Source organism: Nasonia vitripennis, chromosome 1, assembly GCF_009193385.2.
Source record: "Nasonia vitripennis strain AsymCx chromosome 1, Nvit_psr_1.1, whole genome shotgun sequence".
In the NCBI taxonomy this organism is placed as follows: domain Eukaryota; kingdom Metazoa; phylum Arthropoda; class Insecta; order Hymenoptera; family Pteromalidae; genus Nasonia; species Nasonia vitripennis.
Window position 1 is genome coordinate 37,329,116 of NC_045757.1, and position 18,054 is coordinate 37,347,169.

The window sequence follows — 18,054 nt, forward strand, 5'->3', positions numbered from 1 at the left end:
TTCCGCGTTGATAGCCGTGTGAGTACACAGCTGCGCGTATAAATTTTGTGGTGTACAAAAGGTGGAAAGTTTAAATAAAATTATCATCTAACGATGTCTTTTCTTCTTTTGTTTCAGGTAAGCCTCGAATCAGAGCTGCTGCAGAGCTGCGCCATCGTCGGGCTTGCAGACAGTAAGACAATTATTTCCTCTCCATACAAAAACAAAGTAAAAAACCGAAGCCTCCTTTCGTCCCCGTCGCCACGCACACCTCGCGCCGCTAATACACCTCCCGTGTACCCATCTCACCTCGCGAGACTCCTTTTCCTCGCAAAGAAAGTCGCCCCTGGCGTCAGAAAACCGGAATCCCCCAGCAGCAGCAGCAGCAGCGGCGCCTCCCATTGTGGTAATGACGAACGCGAGCCGCGTTTATTCAAAGCGAGTTGCCGCGGGCCAAAGGTGGCGCCTACTTACACGGAATATCGCACTGTGCGGAGAGCGTGATCGTCCCGCGAAATGACATCTCGCCGGGTTTAGTTTCGCAACAACGACATAAAGCCTCTCTTATTTGCATTCTGATAAGACGCGCTCGCGTGCAATCGTCTCACGGGGAGATAAAAGAAAGAATAAAGGAAGAAAGCAAACAAGCCATTGTCCCCGCATTGCTCTCCAATAAAATGCCGAGCACTTCTTCTTCCTTTCACACACTGAGAAAAACAGCCCATAAACTGGCAAATAGCGATACAGGTAATTGCGCCACGCGCGGCTCTCTCTCTTTACAACCCCATCCGAGCAGACTCCATCGCTTTCTTCGTGCGGCTTCGATAAAAAAAAACTTTCCTTCCGTGCTTTGCAACAACGAAAGTCTCGAGAGAGCTTGACCGGGGGGTCAGCCGGCGTGAAATCGAGAGGCTGTAGCTCTTCCGCCGGCGACGGCGTGAGATGTTTCCTTCGGTTTAATTGCCGCTCGCCGCGGAAATTTGCCTGCGCGCGGCGGGAATCGCGTTAAAAAGCGATTACTCGCGCAGTCGGCGATTCGGACGCGGTTCGATGGAAAAGCGAAATGTGATTGAGCGTCTTGGAGATTTCGATCGATTGTTTTCGTAATAGGAAATTAGCTGCAGTCGCGTCGTCGATCCGTTTAATGTCGATTGCAACTAGGGCTTTTTATTTCCCGCAGCTCCACAATGGAGATGATACTGTCATGGTAGTTTGAACGCTCGTAGAGCGATTACAGTGTTTTTTTTTTGTAACGGTACCGGTAATCGACTCTTTTTGGTGGGATAGTTAAAAGACCTACTCATCTTTTCTATCCGCATTGAAATTGCGCAATCATACGGGTAAACACGTAAAAAGCAGAAGTAACCTCGCAATCTGATCAACAAATGCGCATCGCAAGTATATTGTGTTTACCCTTGACTGCACATCGGAACGAACAAAAGGGAGAAGAAGAGTGTCCGCAACAGGTTTTCTTACGCTCGCGTACGCGCCAACCTTATCGAGGATCGATCGTCGGTATCTCTCTATTGATATTTTATCATTATCACTTTCTGACCGACGGATGATGAATCGGCCTTTCGTTCTTCGCGAGTGTGTGCCTGTACCCCTTTTCTTACTCGCTCGTCTTTTTTCCTCTTCGGTTGGCGAGCTTTCATTTTCAAAGCGAGGATCGCATTTTCAGGCTCACTTTTTGTCCACGGGTGGGTTTTATCTCTGATTCGCGATCTTTGATATGAAATGGTGAAAGGGTGTACAAGGGGCTCTTGGCGTCTCTCGAAAAGAGTTGTATTTTTATTTAGACTTTGTACAATAGTCTCAAATTGTCCGATTTGAACCTGGTCTTCTTGATCCTTTTCTCACATTCTGGCCAAGTACGACTTGAAGTTCAACGATAATTAAAGGGTGTACAGCTCTCGGAAAGTTTTGGCTGACGTTCGGCCGAGCGGAGGAAAAATCGTGCAGCAAGCACTGAACGGCTGCCAGAAATTTTTTGTTTCCTCCAAGGAATTTCGCATCGATAGTGCTTTTAGCGATGGTAACTTAATTTTTCGCGAGGGAAAGTACGCCAGTTCCGTAATCCGATTGGTGTTTCCCGATACACCGCGTCACGCATATAAAAGCTTTCCAAACTATTAGATTCGAGGAATTACCATATAAAGCAATCAGTTTGCAAAAAGCGAGCCTTTCAAAATCCTCTTCGTCAGCTCTCCTCCCGAGAAATCCCAGATCTCACGATCATGCTCCCGTCGATCAGCAGTGACCAATGAATCATTCCCGGATCAAGGTCGATTAGATTCCCATCCCGAGCTCAAGAGAAAGAGAGAGAGAGAGAGGGGGGGGCAAAAACGGCAGAGAAGCAGTAGCAGCTGAAGGCCCGGTAAAAAAGCAAAACCGTTAAGACCGAGAGCTCGTGACGTGATGGATTTCGCCGGGAAAAACAAATCGTGTGCAGATAGGGCAGCGATTGCCGCTCTTTCTCTCTCTGTTTCTCTCCTGCGCGCTGCGCGCTGTTCGAGGGAAGGATCTATGCACAAGAGGCTCGACTCGTAAAGCAAATCTGGAAAAATTTATCGTACGAGCGCGGCTCTCGAGGAAGAAACTTGCCAAGTATTTGTTTAAGGCGTCGCTCGCGGCGGGGTTTTATCCCCGGCTCGCGAAAAATTTCCGACGCCGAGGGAAATACGAGGGGCCCTCTTTTTGCGCAAGAGAGAGAGAGAGAGAGAGAGAGTGCAACGCGTATACTGAGTAATGGCGGTGGAGAGTAAGAAGCTCCTCTTGTTGTGTTATTTTTCTGCTTCTCCCTTTCGCTTTGAAAAATTCGCGCCAGAATTTTCCTCTTAATAACGCGCGAGCAATAAAGTTCCTCCACTGGCGCGCGCGAGAGAGAGCAGAGAAATATTGACTCGGACGACTGTGTCGGATGTCAGGCGATATCTGCCGCCGTGCGTATAGTGCATCAGCAGTAGAAAAGCGTTCTGCAAACGAAACGGAAAACAACTCGTGGCTGGGGTAATCTTCCGTTAATAGCGCAAAAAATCGAATGTGATTTTCGCGCCGATAAGTGCGTACGCGCTTTATCTTATCGTTTATCGGATCGCGTGTACTTATGCGAGCGAGCAGTCGACCGATGCATTATTTTCTGCTGAAAATATTTCGGGCCTAATGAAGCATCGAGGAGAATAACGGCACCGCGATATCTGGAATGCACAAGTGCAGCAGCTGCTCCCGGGCTATTGAATTCGGAGGATTGAATTTCGCTCCTGGCACCTGTGCAGCCACTTTTTCTCTCTCACTCGAGAATCTGCGAGAGATTGCCCTGGCCGCGTGAAAGGAGCCGTCTGCCATCGTCATTACGCGGAAATTCGAACGCCTCGAATCGCTAGGAAAAAAACTAAAAGCTGCGAACGAAAATTTTCTGCGCACTCGGGCAATCCTTTTCCCGCAACGAGCCGACAAGCCTAAAAGCGCTCTCCCCGAGCTCTCCCTCTCGCAGACGCACATCCACCCCCGCAGATATCCAGTCTCCACGACTACGAAGGGGTTCGCGTCTCTCGTTTTCTCTCCGCCGCCGCGTCGTCGTCCTTTTCCGCAAGTACAGCAACGGCACCCCGACGAGATGACTCACCCGAGCAGCGACTCTCTCTCTCTCTCTCTCTCTCTCTCTTTCTCACTTGCTTTTCGGAGCAGTAAAACGATAATTTACGTCCGCTGGAACGCGCGTGGGGCGCAAACAACGATGCAAAGAGGACGTGGCTGAGTTTTCTGCTTGCACGTATACATGCGTGTATACATGGACGTAGTCGCATGAGAGCGAGAGACGACGGCTTTTTATTGGGGGAGAGCTTTGAACGCTCTTTGCCAGGAGGGCTTGCACTGAGTGGCTCTGGCTCCGTTTCGACGGAAACGTCGTTGATATTCGAGCAAACTTGTACAAAATATAAATGGATCAGCAGCAAAATCGTTAAAAATTCAGCCGCCCACCTTTCTGTGCATCGATCGCTCGCCTCGTACATAGAGAGTATCCACGCAGAAGACAAAGTCCGCGCTTTCTCTCGCGCGCGAGCGTCACTCGATCCGTAATTGATATTGTTCACCGGCGAGCGCGGCTTTTTCGCGACGAGAGGAAGACGAGCCTTTCGCCTCGCGCTCGCGCGCGTGACCTCATCGCCGGTGCATGCATATTTTTCGGCGGAGCCGTTTGTCTGTGTACACACACTTTGCCTTCCTTTATTTTTTAAGCGACGGGGCGTGTCCCTCTGCTGCGAGGCATATAATTGCGTTTGCTTATCGGACGGGGCTCTTAATTCGATTGTTCGGCAGCAAGGTACAACGCGAGCGAAATTCGATATCGACCGGTCTCTTTTCCTCTTCGGGTTCGCTTTTGGAAAGTCGGAGGTTTTGCGGACCGATGCAACGGGCTTTAATGTGAAGCGATGACTCAGGAGTGATCTGTCTGTCTAAACATTCGTGCGACTACTGTTATAATGCGAGATTATATTGAGAAAATAAATTTGCCTTGCATCAGGTCATGAGTATGCAATCTTTTTTTTTTTTAAATTCATAAATTCCTTTCAAAATTCATCGATTACCTACTAAATAAAACAAAGTCCTCGTCGCAACCTTGAATCCCCGACTCGGCATCGGCATAATCACCTCGAGCAACTCTCGCATCGAAATCCACGCGATTATCCCGGCGAAATTACAGTTCGCGCGCGAAAGCCGCTACCGCGTATACGACGTGACCCGCGGCCGGCGTCGAGAAAAATAATCTCTCTCGGCGTCGCCGCGGAGTCTCGTTTTCTCGCGTGTATTATTACCGCGCGCGGCCATACGGACGTCGCCCTACTGCAGCCAGCAGCGCAGTGGAATAACACAAAGCGCAAAAAGCGAACGAGTTTTAGTTTTACGCGCGATCTTTCGGCGGAATGAGAGCCCGCCGCGCGCCGGGAGAAAATATGGCTTTTAGAGATGCGGCGGCGCTGCGCGATGATTGTATGTAATCTCTTTGGCAAGGATGTGGAGCCGCGTTTATGGGTATCGATTTACGCTAGCTCTATACGTTTTTGCTGCAGAATCACGAGTGTTTCTGAGCGTTGTTGCGCGCGTTTTCTTCAAATTGAAAGTTTGATTTGACTAGTTTTATCGTTACATTATGTAAACGAGTGTCGCGCCTGCAAAAATCCTCGCTGACATCGTAATAAACAACTCCGAGCCCCGAGCGACACCGCAGTCACGGGGAAAAAAATTCCTCCACAGCCATCAAGAGCAATTAAGCCTGTCCGAGCAAAATGAATATCGAGAATACAACTTGCACTCGAGGAAGTTTATTCCCCTTACGCAACGCGGCGCATTTCGCCTCTAGGTTCAATCCTCAAAAATCGCCGAAACCTTGCATAATCCACACATTGTGTGTATGCGTATAATTGCAGTACATGTTTTCTTCGCGGATGCCCCTAGAACGCGTTTATAATTCGACTTATGTAAAATAAAATCGACGCCTAATTACACACGCGCGCGAAGCAATATAAAGAGTCGCCGCTCCACTTACGGCCGAGATTTGCACACAATAAACAATCAGGTTGTAACTCGCAGGGACAATGTCACCGCGAACGCGCAGGATAATCTTCGGCGAAAAATTCAGATCGATGCTGTATAGCGCATGTCCGCCTTTCGTTTTATCTCGTCCTCGGATTTGGGCCGCGTGTGTAAGCCATTAGGAGCGACGACGCGAAGACGCTAAAGTATGCATGTATATGTACGAGCTCGGCTTCTTGCCGCTGAGGAAGCCGTTGGCGCGGATGGATTTTATTGCAGTTTTCGATGCTGTTGACGCGCTGAGGATTTGTTCGGATAAACGCGATGGATAGCGATGGGTATTTTTTCCCTTTTTATACTTTTACTTTTAGGCTATATGCCTCTCGCCAAATCCTCGCGACCTCTGACACCTATTCGTCACTTCGAAGCGCACCGAACGTCTCAGAACTGACGTCTCTCTTAGCCGACAGCACACTTTTCCGTCCGTCATTTCGAGCGCGCGCGACAGTTTTACAGCCTACTGGGCGTACCGAAGCGCTGCGTGCACGCGTATATATTTTTAATCTCTCCGTTATCCGCGAGTGAGAGCGTAACGAAAGAAAGCGAGAGCGAATAAAAGTCGGCACTCGGCGCGCGATATTGATTGTGTTGCGGAGAGCCCGGCGTCGTCTCTTTGTTCGCCGGCGCGAAAGTGCCGCGAGAGGAGGGCAGAAGAATCGTTTAACCATCGCAGAAGAGAGAGGTTGCGTCAGGGGCGACGGAGTTAATTGCCGAGTCGCGGCGAATGCGGCTAAGAGGATTTTCGAACGATTGAATCGCCGATTCATGTTCTCGGGATCTTTCACTGGGTCAGTGATCTGCTTGCGGTCTGATAAGTTATTTTCTCCGCGATTCCATGGCAAAACTAACTGGCGTTGACGATCAGCACGCTGTCGTCCCAAACTCAGGCCGGCCGTCTTTCACGAGTAAGTATATGAAGCACATGCGAGAGAGTAACGGGTTCGCGGTCGGTGGTGGGGGATTCCCCTTGTGATCCACTTCGCGCGCGACAAAGACGCGTGAAAAGCGTCTCGAGTTCATTCAGCGCGAACACGTCCTGCGATCTGGATCGACGCAGAGCAATAGAGGGAAAAAATCAGTAAATCAAAAGGTCCCACGTCGGCGATTCTCCTTTCGAGCGCACTTCGCTCCGCACGAGGAGCAATTCACGCCTCGGCGGGTCGAGAGAGAAAAAAGCCTCCGAAAAAACCTGCCAACTATACCGAGGCGATAAATAAAGCCCCGAAACGGGGCTGCGCTGCACAAGCCATCCGCGGCGAGAATCACGCGATGCGGCAGCGGCAGCGCACGAGGAATAAGTATACACAACAGCGCGCTCCTGTTTACACGCGCGTCTCTCTCTCTCTTTCTCGCTCATCACACACGCACACGCACACACATACATAATATATATATGCGAGCATTAGGTATATCCGGCCCCCACAAGTGAGCCCGAATAAGGTCGTCGTCACCTAACCGGCATGAGCCGAGGGGATCGCTCTCCTCCGTGCGAGGGGACTTCTTTTTATTTTCGCTTTCGAGATCGTGACTTTGCCCTTCTATCGTATCGTCGTTAATTGCGCGAGCAATACTCTAAAAGCCCTGATGGGAAATTGAAAAACGCAGCAGCGCGCAGGTGTGTTGCGCCATAGGCCGCTCGTTAATTGACGAAACGAAAAAAGCTGGTATATCACTTCCGAGCGAGCCAATTATCCGCCTCCGGAACAATAGCCCGCGGTGCAGCAGAACGAGATCATAATTGTTAAATAACGTTCCTTCCCTATTATAAATCAGCGCTCTTCGAAGCCATTGTTTGTCAAAAAAGCCCGCCGCGAAGAAGAAGGCGAGAGCTTGAGAAGTTTGAAAAACTATTATCCGAGCAATTTGCGCCTTCCTGCGCGCCTCTTTTTCTCTCCCCCTCTATTGTCTCCCGCGGTGTCTCGCCGGAGCCGCCTTAATAATCCGCCGAGTTGGTAAGAAAAAGAGATCCGCGATAATGCGCAACCTCCCGTATAAAAGTCGACTCGATAGCACCACGCAAACGATTCCTGCGCCCGGCTAATATTATAAATTCGCGGAGATAAAAAGATTTCTAGATACTTTCTCTCAGATACATCAGTGGGCTGTACACACTTTTCGCGCAAACTTCGAAGTAACAACCGGCGTAATTGCGCGCGCTCTTTATAGCGAAAAGAGATCGTTTCGGCAGCGTGCGTTCGCGTATACTATTGTCTCGATTTTTTCGTCGTCGCAATTAGCCGCGGTAAAAGTGTATCTTTCTGAATTTTTCTGACCCACAAACCGGTAATGGCTCCGTCGTTAGAGAGTAAAAGTGACGAGGATCTTTTACGGTTAATGCGGAAACTCGGAAAAAGTGTCACGGCGTAAGTATAGTAGAGTGTCAAAAACAACGACACGGGTTCCCTCTTCTCATTGTTTGCCTGCGCATCATCCGCGTATAGTCGTCGCGCTCGAAGAAAAGAAACACAAGCGAGGAGGGACAAAGAGAAAGAGCAACTACACCTGCATGACATCCTAATCGAGCGGTAAATCTCGGCCAACGTGACTCTTTCTCGTGTCGTCGCCTCGTCTGACGCCTCTCGAGCTTACACGGGCTTATATTGTAATGCGCGAGCCTCCGATGCACTTCCGCGTCTCTGTAGCTCTCCCGCAGTCTCTCCCTACCGGGTCATGGTTGAGTCTGTGCATGCGCAACGACGCCGCGATCGCGACCGACAATGGCCGCTAAGGAGAATCTGGCGCACGGGAACGACGTGCAGCCTTTCTTTTGCCCTGCGCCGTGCGCTCTTATCCTTCGGATGTATTCCGACGAGCGAATAAATGGAATCGATTATAACGCAGCGGCTATCAGAAAAAGGGCGCAACCTTTTAATGAATTTTCGATGGGAACGACAGAAGCAACCCCCTGCAGCGAAATTCCCAGCGGAGCGCGATCGAGCATTCCATCTGCGGATCGTTTATCCACTTCGTTCCATCCGCCGAGCGCGCACGCACTCCGCTATCTAATAAGTACACATACGTTCCAGTTTCTCTCGTCTGCGCGCGCGCCTCGACACCCATTCTCTCTCTCTCTCTCTCGCTCCTACTCCGATGCATCGCGCCGTATCAAGAGCAGCATCGTCATAGTTCTAAGCCTATTTAAGGCCTCTCTCTCTCTCTCTCTCTCTTAGACATCATTAGCCGGCTGCAGGAGAGAGAGAGAGAGAGAGAGAGAGAATGAAAGGGTACCTCCTCCGATATCTCCTTCTCTCTCCTCGGAAGTGTAATTAAGCGGAATACACATCTCCTCCGCCCCCCCCTCTATCTCTGATAACTGTATATATTGTATTATATATCCGTCGCGGCGCAACACAACGTTCGGGTACCGTTGATTCGGCGCGCATTGTGCAATTAATCGCTGGCCCGTGACGTGGAATTGGATTTATCGTGGGTACCCATATCCCGATTCGAATGTGGCGCGCTTTTTTCCACTGCTCGCGCCTCCTTTATGTTATATGGCCGCGCGGCGCGCCAAGTGAAAATGTGGATGCGCGCAAGAAAAACGCCGCCTACATTCCTTTTAATCCCGTGAGATTTCTTCCGCCGAGAGGAGTGAGAGAGATGGGTTTTTGCAGCGCACGCGCGCGCGCGCGGTTTAATTTATCGCGGACCGGCTGATTTATGCGGTTATGGGCGGTAATTTTGCTCGTTTGCCGCTTTGTTTTGTTCTCCGCAGGACGAGTGTGTCATTGTATCTTCTTCGCGTATCTAGGAGTTCGCGTCGAGGTAAAATTAGAATGACAGCTCGAACGGAATTTATCAGGCGGCCAAAGAGAACCAGTTTTGTATCTCATAGTTGTGCGCGCGCCTGCTGGCTTAGAAGGAAAATTTCGCAGACTCGCTGAACTGCAGGTGCGCGAGCGCGGTTTTACGCCTTTGGAAGACCCTGCAGTCCTTGACAGCAGTGCATTAAGTCCAAAAAGCAAATAAGGATCCGCTAACTATATTTTATCGCTAGGAGCATAAAATCACGAGGCTTGCAACTCAATTTATCGTTTGCTCGGCTGTAAAAAGCCCGAGCGAAGTGTAGAGGCACCCGACGACCGCGCGCGTTGCTCCGGAGTATTAAAGCCGTTCATTAAGAAACTTCTGCTTGCTATTATATGCGCTATACCCGCGATTCCATTATATCTCTTTTTTGCGGGAAAACGATCCGCAAAGTTGAACGTTTTCTCGGTACGAGCGACCTTGATTGTCGGGCTCCGTGAGTTTGAGTAAAAAAAAATTTGACTTTTTCGATTTTCAGACCGAAGCTCGCGCCATCCCGACTTGACCACTCGCCACGACGGCGCAGAAGAAGAACAGCAGCGCCGGTAAGATGGCAAGCACCGGCGAGGTCTGGGTCCAGTGGTTCACGTGCTGCCTGACCCAGCAGCGGCCCGGGGCCAGAGCCAAGCGGCAGAGGCCCCAGCAGCAGAGGCTCAGGATAGACCGGAGCATGATCGGCGCGCCCACGAACTTCCAGCACACCGGGCACATCGGCACCGGCGACCTGGACATGGCCAGCGCACACCTCCACGCTATTCAGAACCAGATGCAGGGAAAGGGCGGCTACGAGGCCTCTTTTGGCGTTAAGGTGGGTCTACGATTCTCTTTCTCTTCGATATCTCGTAATACTTATCGCGTTCGAATCAAAGTTTAATGAAACTCTTCGTGCGCGGCTTCTCGTTTAACGCTCGAACGCCACCTGAAAGCTTTCCAATTTCGCTTCGCCGACTGCGAGTTGTATATTGCGACATGGTTATATTGAAATTTTCGGAATGGCCAATGTCGGGTTGTTAATTGTCATTATTTTGAAAATGATGCAACCCAGCGCAGAACAAGCCGCAGCCGACTTCCCAAAGAGAAGCAGTACCGCATCGGCCATTTGAATACATAAGACTCCGCGGCCTGAAAAGCCAGACGACGCGAGTCGCTCTCGCGGTGTCTATTTTCGAAAAAGCCGCGCCGCACTCCGCAGTTTGCCCATATACGCTGGAAAGCCGAGCTACCGCAGTACGCGCTATACGTATATAGTACGGCTCTCTCGGTGCAGTGTCGCAACGCCGGCTACGAAAATCGATCCCCAAGACCGCCAAGCTCTTTTCTGGATATCTATATACTGGACGAGTTTTAGCTTCGCGCCGGGGCGTCTGCAGCGATTCCGACTCCAGCGCGACTGTTTTTTCGTCTTATTCATCATCGAGGGTGTAATCGTGATTTTACCACGCGTATCGCAGGAGAAACCAGTAAAATTGAGATTTAGCGATAAACGCTCGGATGTACGTTTTGGAAAGTGAAAAAATTGCCCGCAAATATCACGCCTCTCGGAATGTTTTCATTTTCGAAATCAAAGTTTTCGAGGCTCTCTCGCGAGCACATACGGGCATAGATAAGTGGAATTTCGCTAATTTATTACAGCGCGTTCTTTGAACACGCGCGCTCCCGTCGAAGATGCGAATCTCGGCTTTTGAGAAAGCGAAAGAGCAGCTTTAAATTTCAGAATAAACCAAAGCCCTTATCGCATCCGCGATCTGGCACTAAATTGCAAAGCGTCGGGACGGCCCACGCGAGAATCTGCTTACGCATCCGCAAACGAGATTCGCGCGGCATAAGCGCAGCGTGGGCCGCGGCAGGTTGCACTCTTCCGAGGAATCGCCGGTAGAACGAGAAAATCCGTCTCGGGCTCGCCCACGATCTAACGGCGCGCCGCCGCGAGATTAGGATAAGCACACGCCTTCATTGTTTTATCTATACGTGTGCCCGCTCGAGTTCAGGAAGTCGACTGACAGGTTGCGCGCTTTTGGACGCGGCCGAGCGACTGGTTCGAGATACACGCCGGGATGTTTGCGTTGCTGATAATTCTCCCTCGGAGGACGACGTTCCGGAGGTTTGTTCGGAGGATTATCTCGGAAATGGCTTCGGAAAAATAGTCGCGCGATATCGAGCTTTGCCATCTAGCGTTGGCTGGAGAAATTGTTTATTAAAATTAGATTGCGCAACGCCGACATGTCAATTTCAAATCTCGACTTGTTGAATGCGGTAATATTGCATCCAACACACACTTTCTAATCGAATACCAGTAGTCATACACTGTTGAAAATTAAATTCGTTCGTTACGAAGCTCTCAAATCCCCGCGCAGAATTGAATCATCGCCTGCGCTCGCGCGCTCGTTGATATAAAAACCAGACCCGGCTCTAGCGCAGCCTCAAACTCATTACGCGACCTCCGCGGAAAATTGGGTCAGAGCATCGTCGTCGACGTCGCTATCATTGCACGATGCTTCTCAGAGTTTTCGGCAAATTGCTACAGGCTTCCGTGTCTCTGTTCGAAATATCCCGCGCTAATAAGTAGACTAGCCTTTTCAAATTCCCATTTTTCTAAGCCGGCGCAAATTCATGCTAATGAATGCCCGGTTGGAAAGGCGCTGCTAATTGCTCCGCCGGCGGAGCTTTCTCAATGGAAATTTAAGCGCTGCACCGATTGCATTTGCATAGTCATCTCCGGAGCTGAGTTTACGGCCGAAAAGAAAAGCGAGATATACTTATACGTATGTATCGTTCGATTGGAAAGAGTGATTCGATTTCATAGCGCTTCGTGTATCGAGGGAAGAGATGGAGCGAGTAAGTATTACGAGTAATCGAGCCTTTTTTTCGCCCGGGGGAAAGTGTTGGCGCGTTTAACTCTTCACCGATGTGCGCAAGCGCGCTTAGAAGCTGAAATCGGCCTTTGATGGGACGGCAACGCGGACTAATGAGCAATAGAAGTGACGATAAGCCGGAATATAGCGGACATAAAAGTCACTTGTATCTAATTCGCCAATTATGCGAACAAATCTTCTGCGCGGAATTACAGAAACCACTCGCTCGAGACGAAATTTTATCTTCGTATTTTATTACCAGCTGACGGGTTTGCCGTATTAATGTACATGCCAGTGTCGATAACTTGGCTTCGAGTGGTACGTGCACGAGGGACTTATTATATTGATGAAACTCGATATGGGTGCGCATCAATTTGGCACTGTACGTGCAGTGCAACGAAAACCATATACTTCCAAACACGCGCGCACACACACTCCCCCTCGGCGAAAAACAAACAGCGTACCGGCGACAAATTAGCCGGATACTAATCCCCTACGCGATAACTCGTCGCAGAACACGAAGCGCCTTTACGCCTCGATTTTCGTTTTCCCCCGCGGCGCGATAATTTCGCCGGATCTCAATGCCAAGGCTGCTCATTAATTTCGCGAGGGGAAATATTCATGGGCTTATTATGGATTAGGATTTGCGCGTGAAAGCCGATGGAAAATTAAGCGCAGGTCCTCAGAAATTCCCGGGGATATACCGATTCATAATTCAGTAGATTCTCCGCGCAATCGCCTCACCCCAGTCATCGGGAATGTAGCGTAGAATCTATAGCAGCTTCGGCAGCCTTACCTTAATCTGTCGTCGACTCTTATAACTCTTTAAGGACAAGTTTATCGCGACGAGCGCGCCGCTCGCGGAACAGGTCGAGGCCTACTCGCGCGCGCTCGCGAGACGGAAAAACACTTGTTGCTGCGGAGAGGAGGATTTTTTTCATTCGCATACGGACGAAATCATCGCGCGAATATCCATTCGGGCAATGAAGAGTAGCGGCGCACTCTTAATAAAACAATCTAGCTCTGTGACACGAATCTAACAATAGCCGGACTCGCGCTCCCACGTGCTCATCTCGACTCGTGCGCGATTGCTCTTGAATCCCAATTGCGGACCTTGAAATCTGGAACAATTAGGCTCGCACTCAATCGACGATGAGAAAATAGAGCCTCCTCGGCTCGCGTGTTTCGTCTTTCGTCTTCTCTCTTTGTTTTTCACTGCCGAGTTCGCGTCGGGATGCGCAAGTGCAGCGACTGGATTTTAAAAATAGACCGCGAGAGAGCCTCGGCTTTCAAGCGAAGACGACAATGAAGTGGAGTTTTGTGCGGGGGAGTCGTTTAATCGCGGCTCTAATGGGTTTAGAAACAGAAAGAACTATAGTTACGAATCGAAAAGCGATCGACACGGTTCTCACTGCGATTCCCATCCAACGCTCAGAGCAACTTTACCGTTAGGGATCAGCCGCGAGTTCGATGATAGATAGTTCGTGTATACGGAATCCGATGAATCCGACAGAGCGGCAGACTCTGTAATACCCGTCGAACAATGCGCTGCAGCAGAGTAAGTAGGCCAAACGCGTCTCGATTCGAATCGCTTCCAGGCTCTAGCGCGCGTCGCTCTAAATTTAGGAAAACAGCTGTTGCAGGCCTCACAGGCTGCATTCGCGTTGACGCTCTCTTTTTAGCAGGCTTTATGGAGCAGTAAATTTCGGGGCTTTTATATGTATCGAAATTTCGAGTATCGTTACGAAATCGTTCTCAGCTCTTGATTCTCTGTAGAAATGGCGAGTGAAAACTGGGCTAGCGCTAACGAAGAGCTCCATCAGTCGAATGACAAAGTAAATCCTTGAACCCTAACACCCCCGAGGCGTAAGCAGCGGCACGCACGTGTCCGACGACGTGCGCGCGCGCGCGCGGGAATTTCAAATTTGCATTGAATGCGCGCGAACGTGCCGATCGACTGAGGCCTTGTGCACTTCCGGGCGGAGGGGAGAGACTCGCGAAGCTACGCGTTATATCAAAGTATACGAAAGCTCCAGTTAGCTCGGCGAATTTCTAGAGACACTTCCACGCGATTGCACCTAGTTTTACGCTCGTTTTACCGCGGGTTCCGCGAACGGCGCAGATTTCACCCGCAGTAACTCAGTCGAGAGCGGGCCCATTAACGCGGCTGCGGAGACATTTCAGAGCTAATAAATTCGAGCCCGCGCGATCGATAAATTGAAGCGGCTTGGCAAAATCGGCAAACCGCCGAAAAAGCCTCCCGAAGCCGCGCACTGATGCAGCACGTAGGCGTTCCCCTCTTTCGCTGCAGCAAAGTACATCTCATCTCTCTCTCTCTCTCTCTCTCCCGATCCGACGAGGTCGCAATCTCTCGAGCGAGCCTTAATGAGCCTACCCACATATCCGCGAGTACCGTTGCACTCGTGCGCATGTAGTTACACATACGTATAAGAGAGCCGCTGTTGCGTGTGCGCACGCGTACACGTATATAGAGGTGCTTTTCTCTCAACTTCCCAAACCAGCCCCAGTAGCAAACTGCGTGTAACCCTTCCAGCCGGCGAAATTCTATCCCTCGACCGCGCAAATTACACGGAATTCTTCGAAAATTTCACGCCTCGCCGGATACTCTCTCGACTCATCGGCTCGACCTTAACCTCCGTAGCCGCAATCCTACTCATAAGGGGGGGAGCGCATTATGCGTAGCAGCAAACCCTCCCCAAACGCGGCGCGTATCCATTAGCTCGTCGATTGGCATTTATTGAGGATGTTCCGCAATTGAGAGCGACTTCTTTTCGTTTTGCGACAGCCGCGATCGCGCTATAACTCGACGCGCCACCGTCTCCCGGGCATCGGGTTTATGGGTTAATTAAATTCCTGGATCATTCGGATCGTAAAGTTTTCCGTAAAGGAGCTCGTAACAATAGTCCACTCGAGGCAACTCGCAATTGTCTGGGAAATTTGAATTTCATCTTGAGACGGAGAGATGCTGCACGCAGCGCTGATGCGTATACACTTTTACCTCGCGCGCTATAATCTGGCGTATTTTTAAAAACGCCTTTCACTTCGCAAATTTGCATTTTGCTCGCGGAGTGTGCTTTTGTGACGTATCGAGGTAAAAATGAAAGTCATGAAGGATACGTTCTCTGTTTGCAAGTTTTTTTTTTTTTTTTTTTTTTCAATTCGAATATGTACGATGTAGCGTAAATATACATACGCCTGGCTCAACCAACTCGATATATCGTTCGAGTCACAAGCAAATCGAACACGATAACGACATCTGACCGCTAATTCTTCTGCTTACAGGCCTGCTGAGAGTTGCTTGCCCCGCGGGTGCTCGAAACCGATCTCTGAAGAGTCATCGGCAACCCACGACGACGATCGCGCACATAGACACACCGAGAGCGAGAGAGGCTGTCGTTCTCTCATATTTATTTCTCGAGCGCCGGAAGTCAATCCCCGGGACACTCGGGGCAACGGAGAGCAGCAGCAGCGCCGGCGGCACCGGGAAACACACACACACACACACCTGTATATGTATATACGCGATTACGACACACGCATACGATATTAGACTGGGAGGGTGTGGATCGACTCTTTGCGAGTTTGACCGTCCGCTACGATGCAACTGCGTAGCGGCACGACTTTTCAACGCTATCAAAGTATATACAATTATACATATAGATGCGAGGGGCTTCGATACTTGTAGGTGAAAAAAGAATGCGGCGGCGGCGGTGGAAGCGTTTTTAGAAACAGGTGCAGACTCCGATCGAATTTAAGCCGGGAAATGTGCTCGTGCGTCGACAGCACTGACTTTTCTTTTGCTGTTCGAATTCGAGACTTTACACTCTGTCGCTTTTCCAAGCATGCCTAATTTTACCTTATATATACAAATTAATAAATTTGATTGTCTTTATCGAAGTTTCCACGGCAAAAAGGTCGTACTTTCACGTTTTCGCACATTGAGTATGCCAATTTTAACAATCAAAAGGACTGCCTCGTCGGAATTTTAAAAGTCTACAAAACCTCGATAATAAACAAGACTTAAAAGTGGCGCGCGTGATTTTTTTCGACTGTACTTTACACAGAAGCATGAATTTTTTAAAAACTTTTTTGATTCAAAACGCCTAGAAGCAGGAACAATCAATTTACCGCCAAATAATTTTGGCAATCTATAGATTGCGTATATATAAACACCTATCTACATGAAAGATTCTTGTGGATAGCCCCCTCGGGGAAATCGCTGCCTTCGGTAGTTTTTTTAATTGAATAAAAGTTTAAGTATACATTGTAGTTAATACAAAAAGATCTCTCCAGTGTGTTCAACACTCGACGATTAAACGCCGTGAGATATCGAGAAAATCGCACACACCCTCTTGTATTGTGATAAGCTGCGCGTTTATTATTGTTCTTTCTCGGATTTTGTAACCAATCACCTAATAATACTGTAACGGCTAAATAATCCTATAAGTATAGTCGTCTGAAAGTCTGCACGTTGTTCAACAAATATTATACTATACGCAATTACTCAAATCATAATGAAATTGTTCTCGCGATTGCCTTTTCGCAGTACCTTTATATAATATAGTTAAGTTTTAAACGACGTTGATGAAATTTTGTGTTAGCATTTAACTTATTGATCACACACACACACACGCGCGCCCGCGCGCGCGCACACACAGACACGTTGCGTTTAGTTGATGATAAGAGAAAAACGACGATTTATATTTTCAACGAATGGACTTACTTGTCTCACCTGTGAAATACATTTTTTATTTATTGATTTAAGTTCAACTCTTGTATAGTAGTGTGTTATACGAGCCTTAGCCTTAAGAATTACTGTATTGCATATTTTGTTATAAGACTAATTTTAAAAAGCGAAGAAGTTAAGGGTATGAGTGCGCAAGATTTTGCGAGTATTCTGCTATTGTATGCCTTGCGATCGAAAGTAAAGTGTAATACGCAATGATAATAATAATTAAACAGCCGAGTCGAAAATTTCGCAGTCGGGTAATAATAGAATAATAATAAAAAGTTTTCGTCTGATACTCTATACATGAATTATAAATCTATAATCGAAGCATATGCATAATGAAATGTAACGAAACTCGAAATTTTCGACACAGGTATATACGCATCGTGAAAGCAGAATAGATGAAACATAATGCATAATTGACAGTCTTCCTCAAGAGCGAGAGACCGTTGCTTTATCTACCCCTAACGCGATAGAATAGTTGCACGAAAGCGAGACGCTGTAAGAAACTTTTCGATAAGCGCGCGTGTGTGCATAGGTTTGCCAGCGCAGTTTCCAGTCCTCGATTGCCATCTAATTGAACTTCGACATAATGGCGGGGAAGCTTTCGAGCGAGAGAGAGAGAGAGAGGTAATAGTGCGAAAATTCTGAAATAATACTCTTTTTTCCTTCCTTTGTTCGTCCGCGAAGACTGGAAATTGATTATACTTTTATCTTACGCGCGTTATTATGACTTTTGCAACGAGCGTCGTTTATCAAGACTCGCCGATTCCATTCGTTATTTACGTACGATACGGTAATATGTAAAAGCACACTATCGGTATTGTAACGATTATATTATTATTATTATTACTATTATTAAGAACTGACTGTAACTTCTATTAGAAAATAAAATATTCTATCTGCTATGAATTCCTATCTTTGTGTGCAAGTTTATACCTTTCTCTAATCTGGATTTGAATGAATCTAGAGTGTCCAGCACTTGGCTCACAGAGAATTACTCAAGTTTTTCCAGATTTCTATAGAATCATACAATGAAATTCCATTCTCGATAAAAACAAGAAATTTATT

At 48.5% G+C, this 18,054-nt stretch overlaps 1 protein-coding gene across 2 annotated transcripts in view; it reads left to right on the forward strand.

Moving 5' to 3' along the window:
• The window catches only part of LOC100123954 (CDC42 small effector protein homolog), a 34,037-nt gene extending 16,142 nt beyond the window's left edge, over window positions 1-17,895 (forward strand). Inside the window, exons 2-4 of one of the 2 annotated variants that reach the window (XM_003423787.5) lie at window positions 118-172; window positions 9,860-10,189; window positions 15,537-17,895. In XM_003423787.5, the coding sequence (XP_003423835.1) occupies window positions 9,932-10,189; window positions 15,537-15,545 (267 nt within the window). In that variant the 5' untranslated portion in view covers window positions 118-172; window positions 9,860-9,931 and the 3' untranslated portion in view covers window positions 15,546-17,895. The remainder of the gene's footprint in view (window positions 1-117; window positions 173-9,859; window positions 10,190-15,536) is intronic. The other variant, XM_001607688.6, reaches the window with a different exon arrangement.
• Window positions 17,896-18,054: the final 159 nt, after the last annotated feature.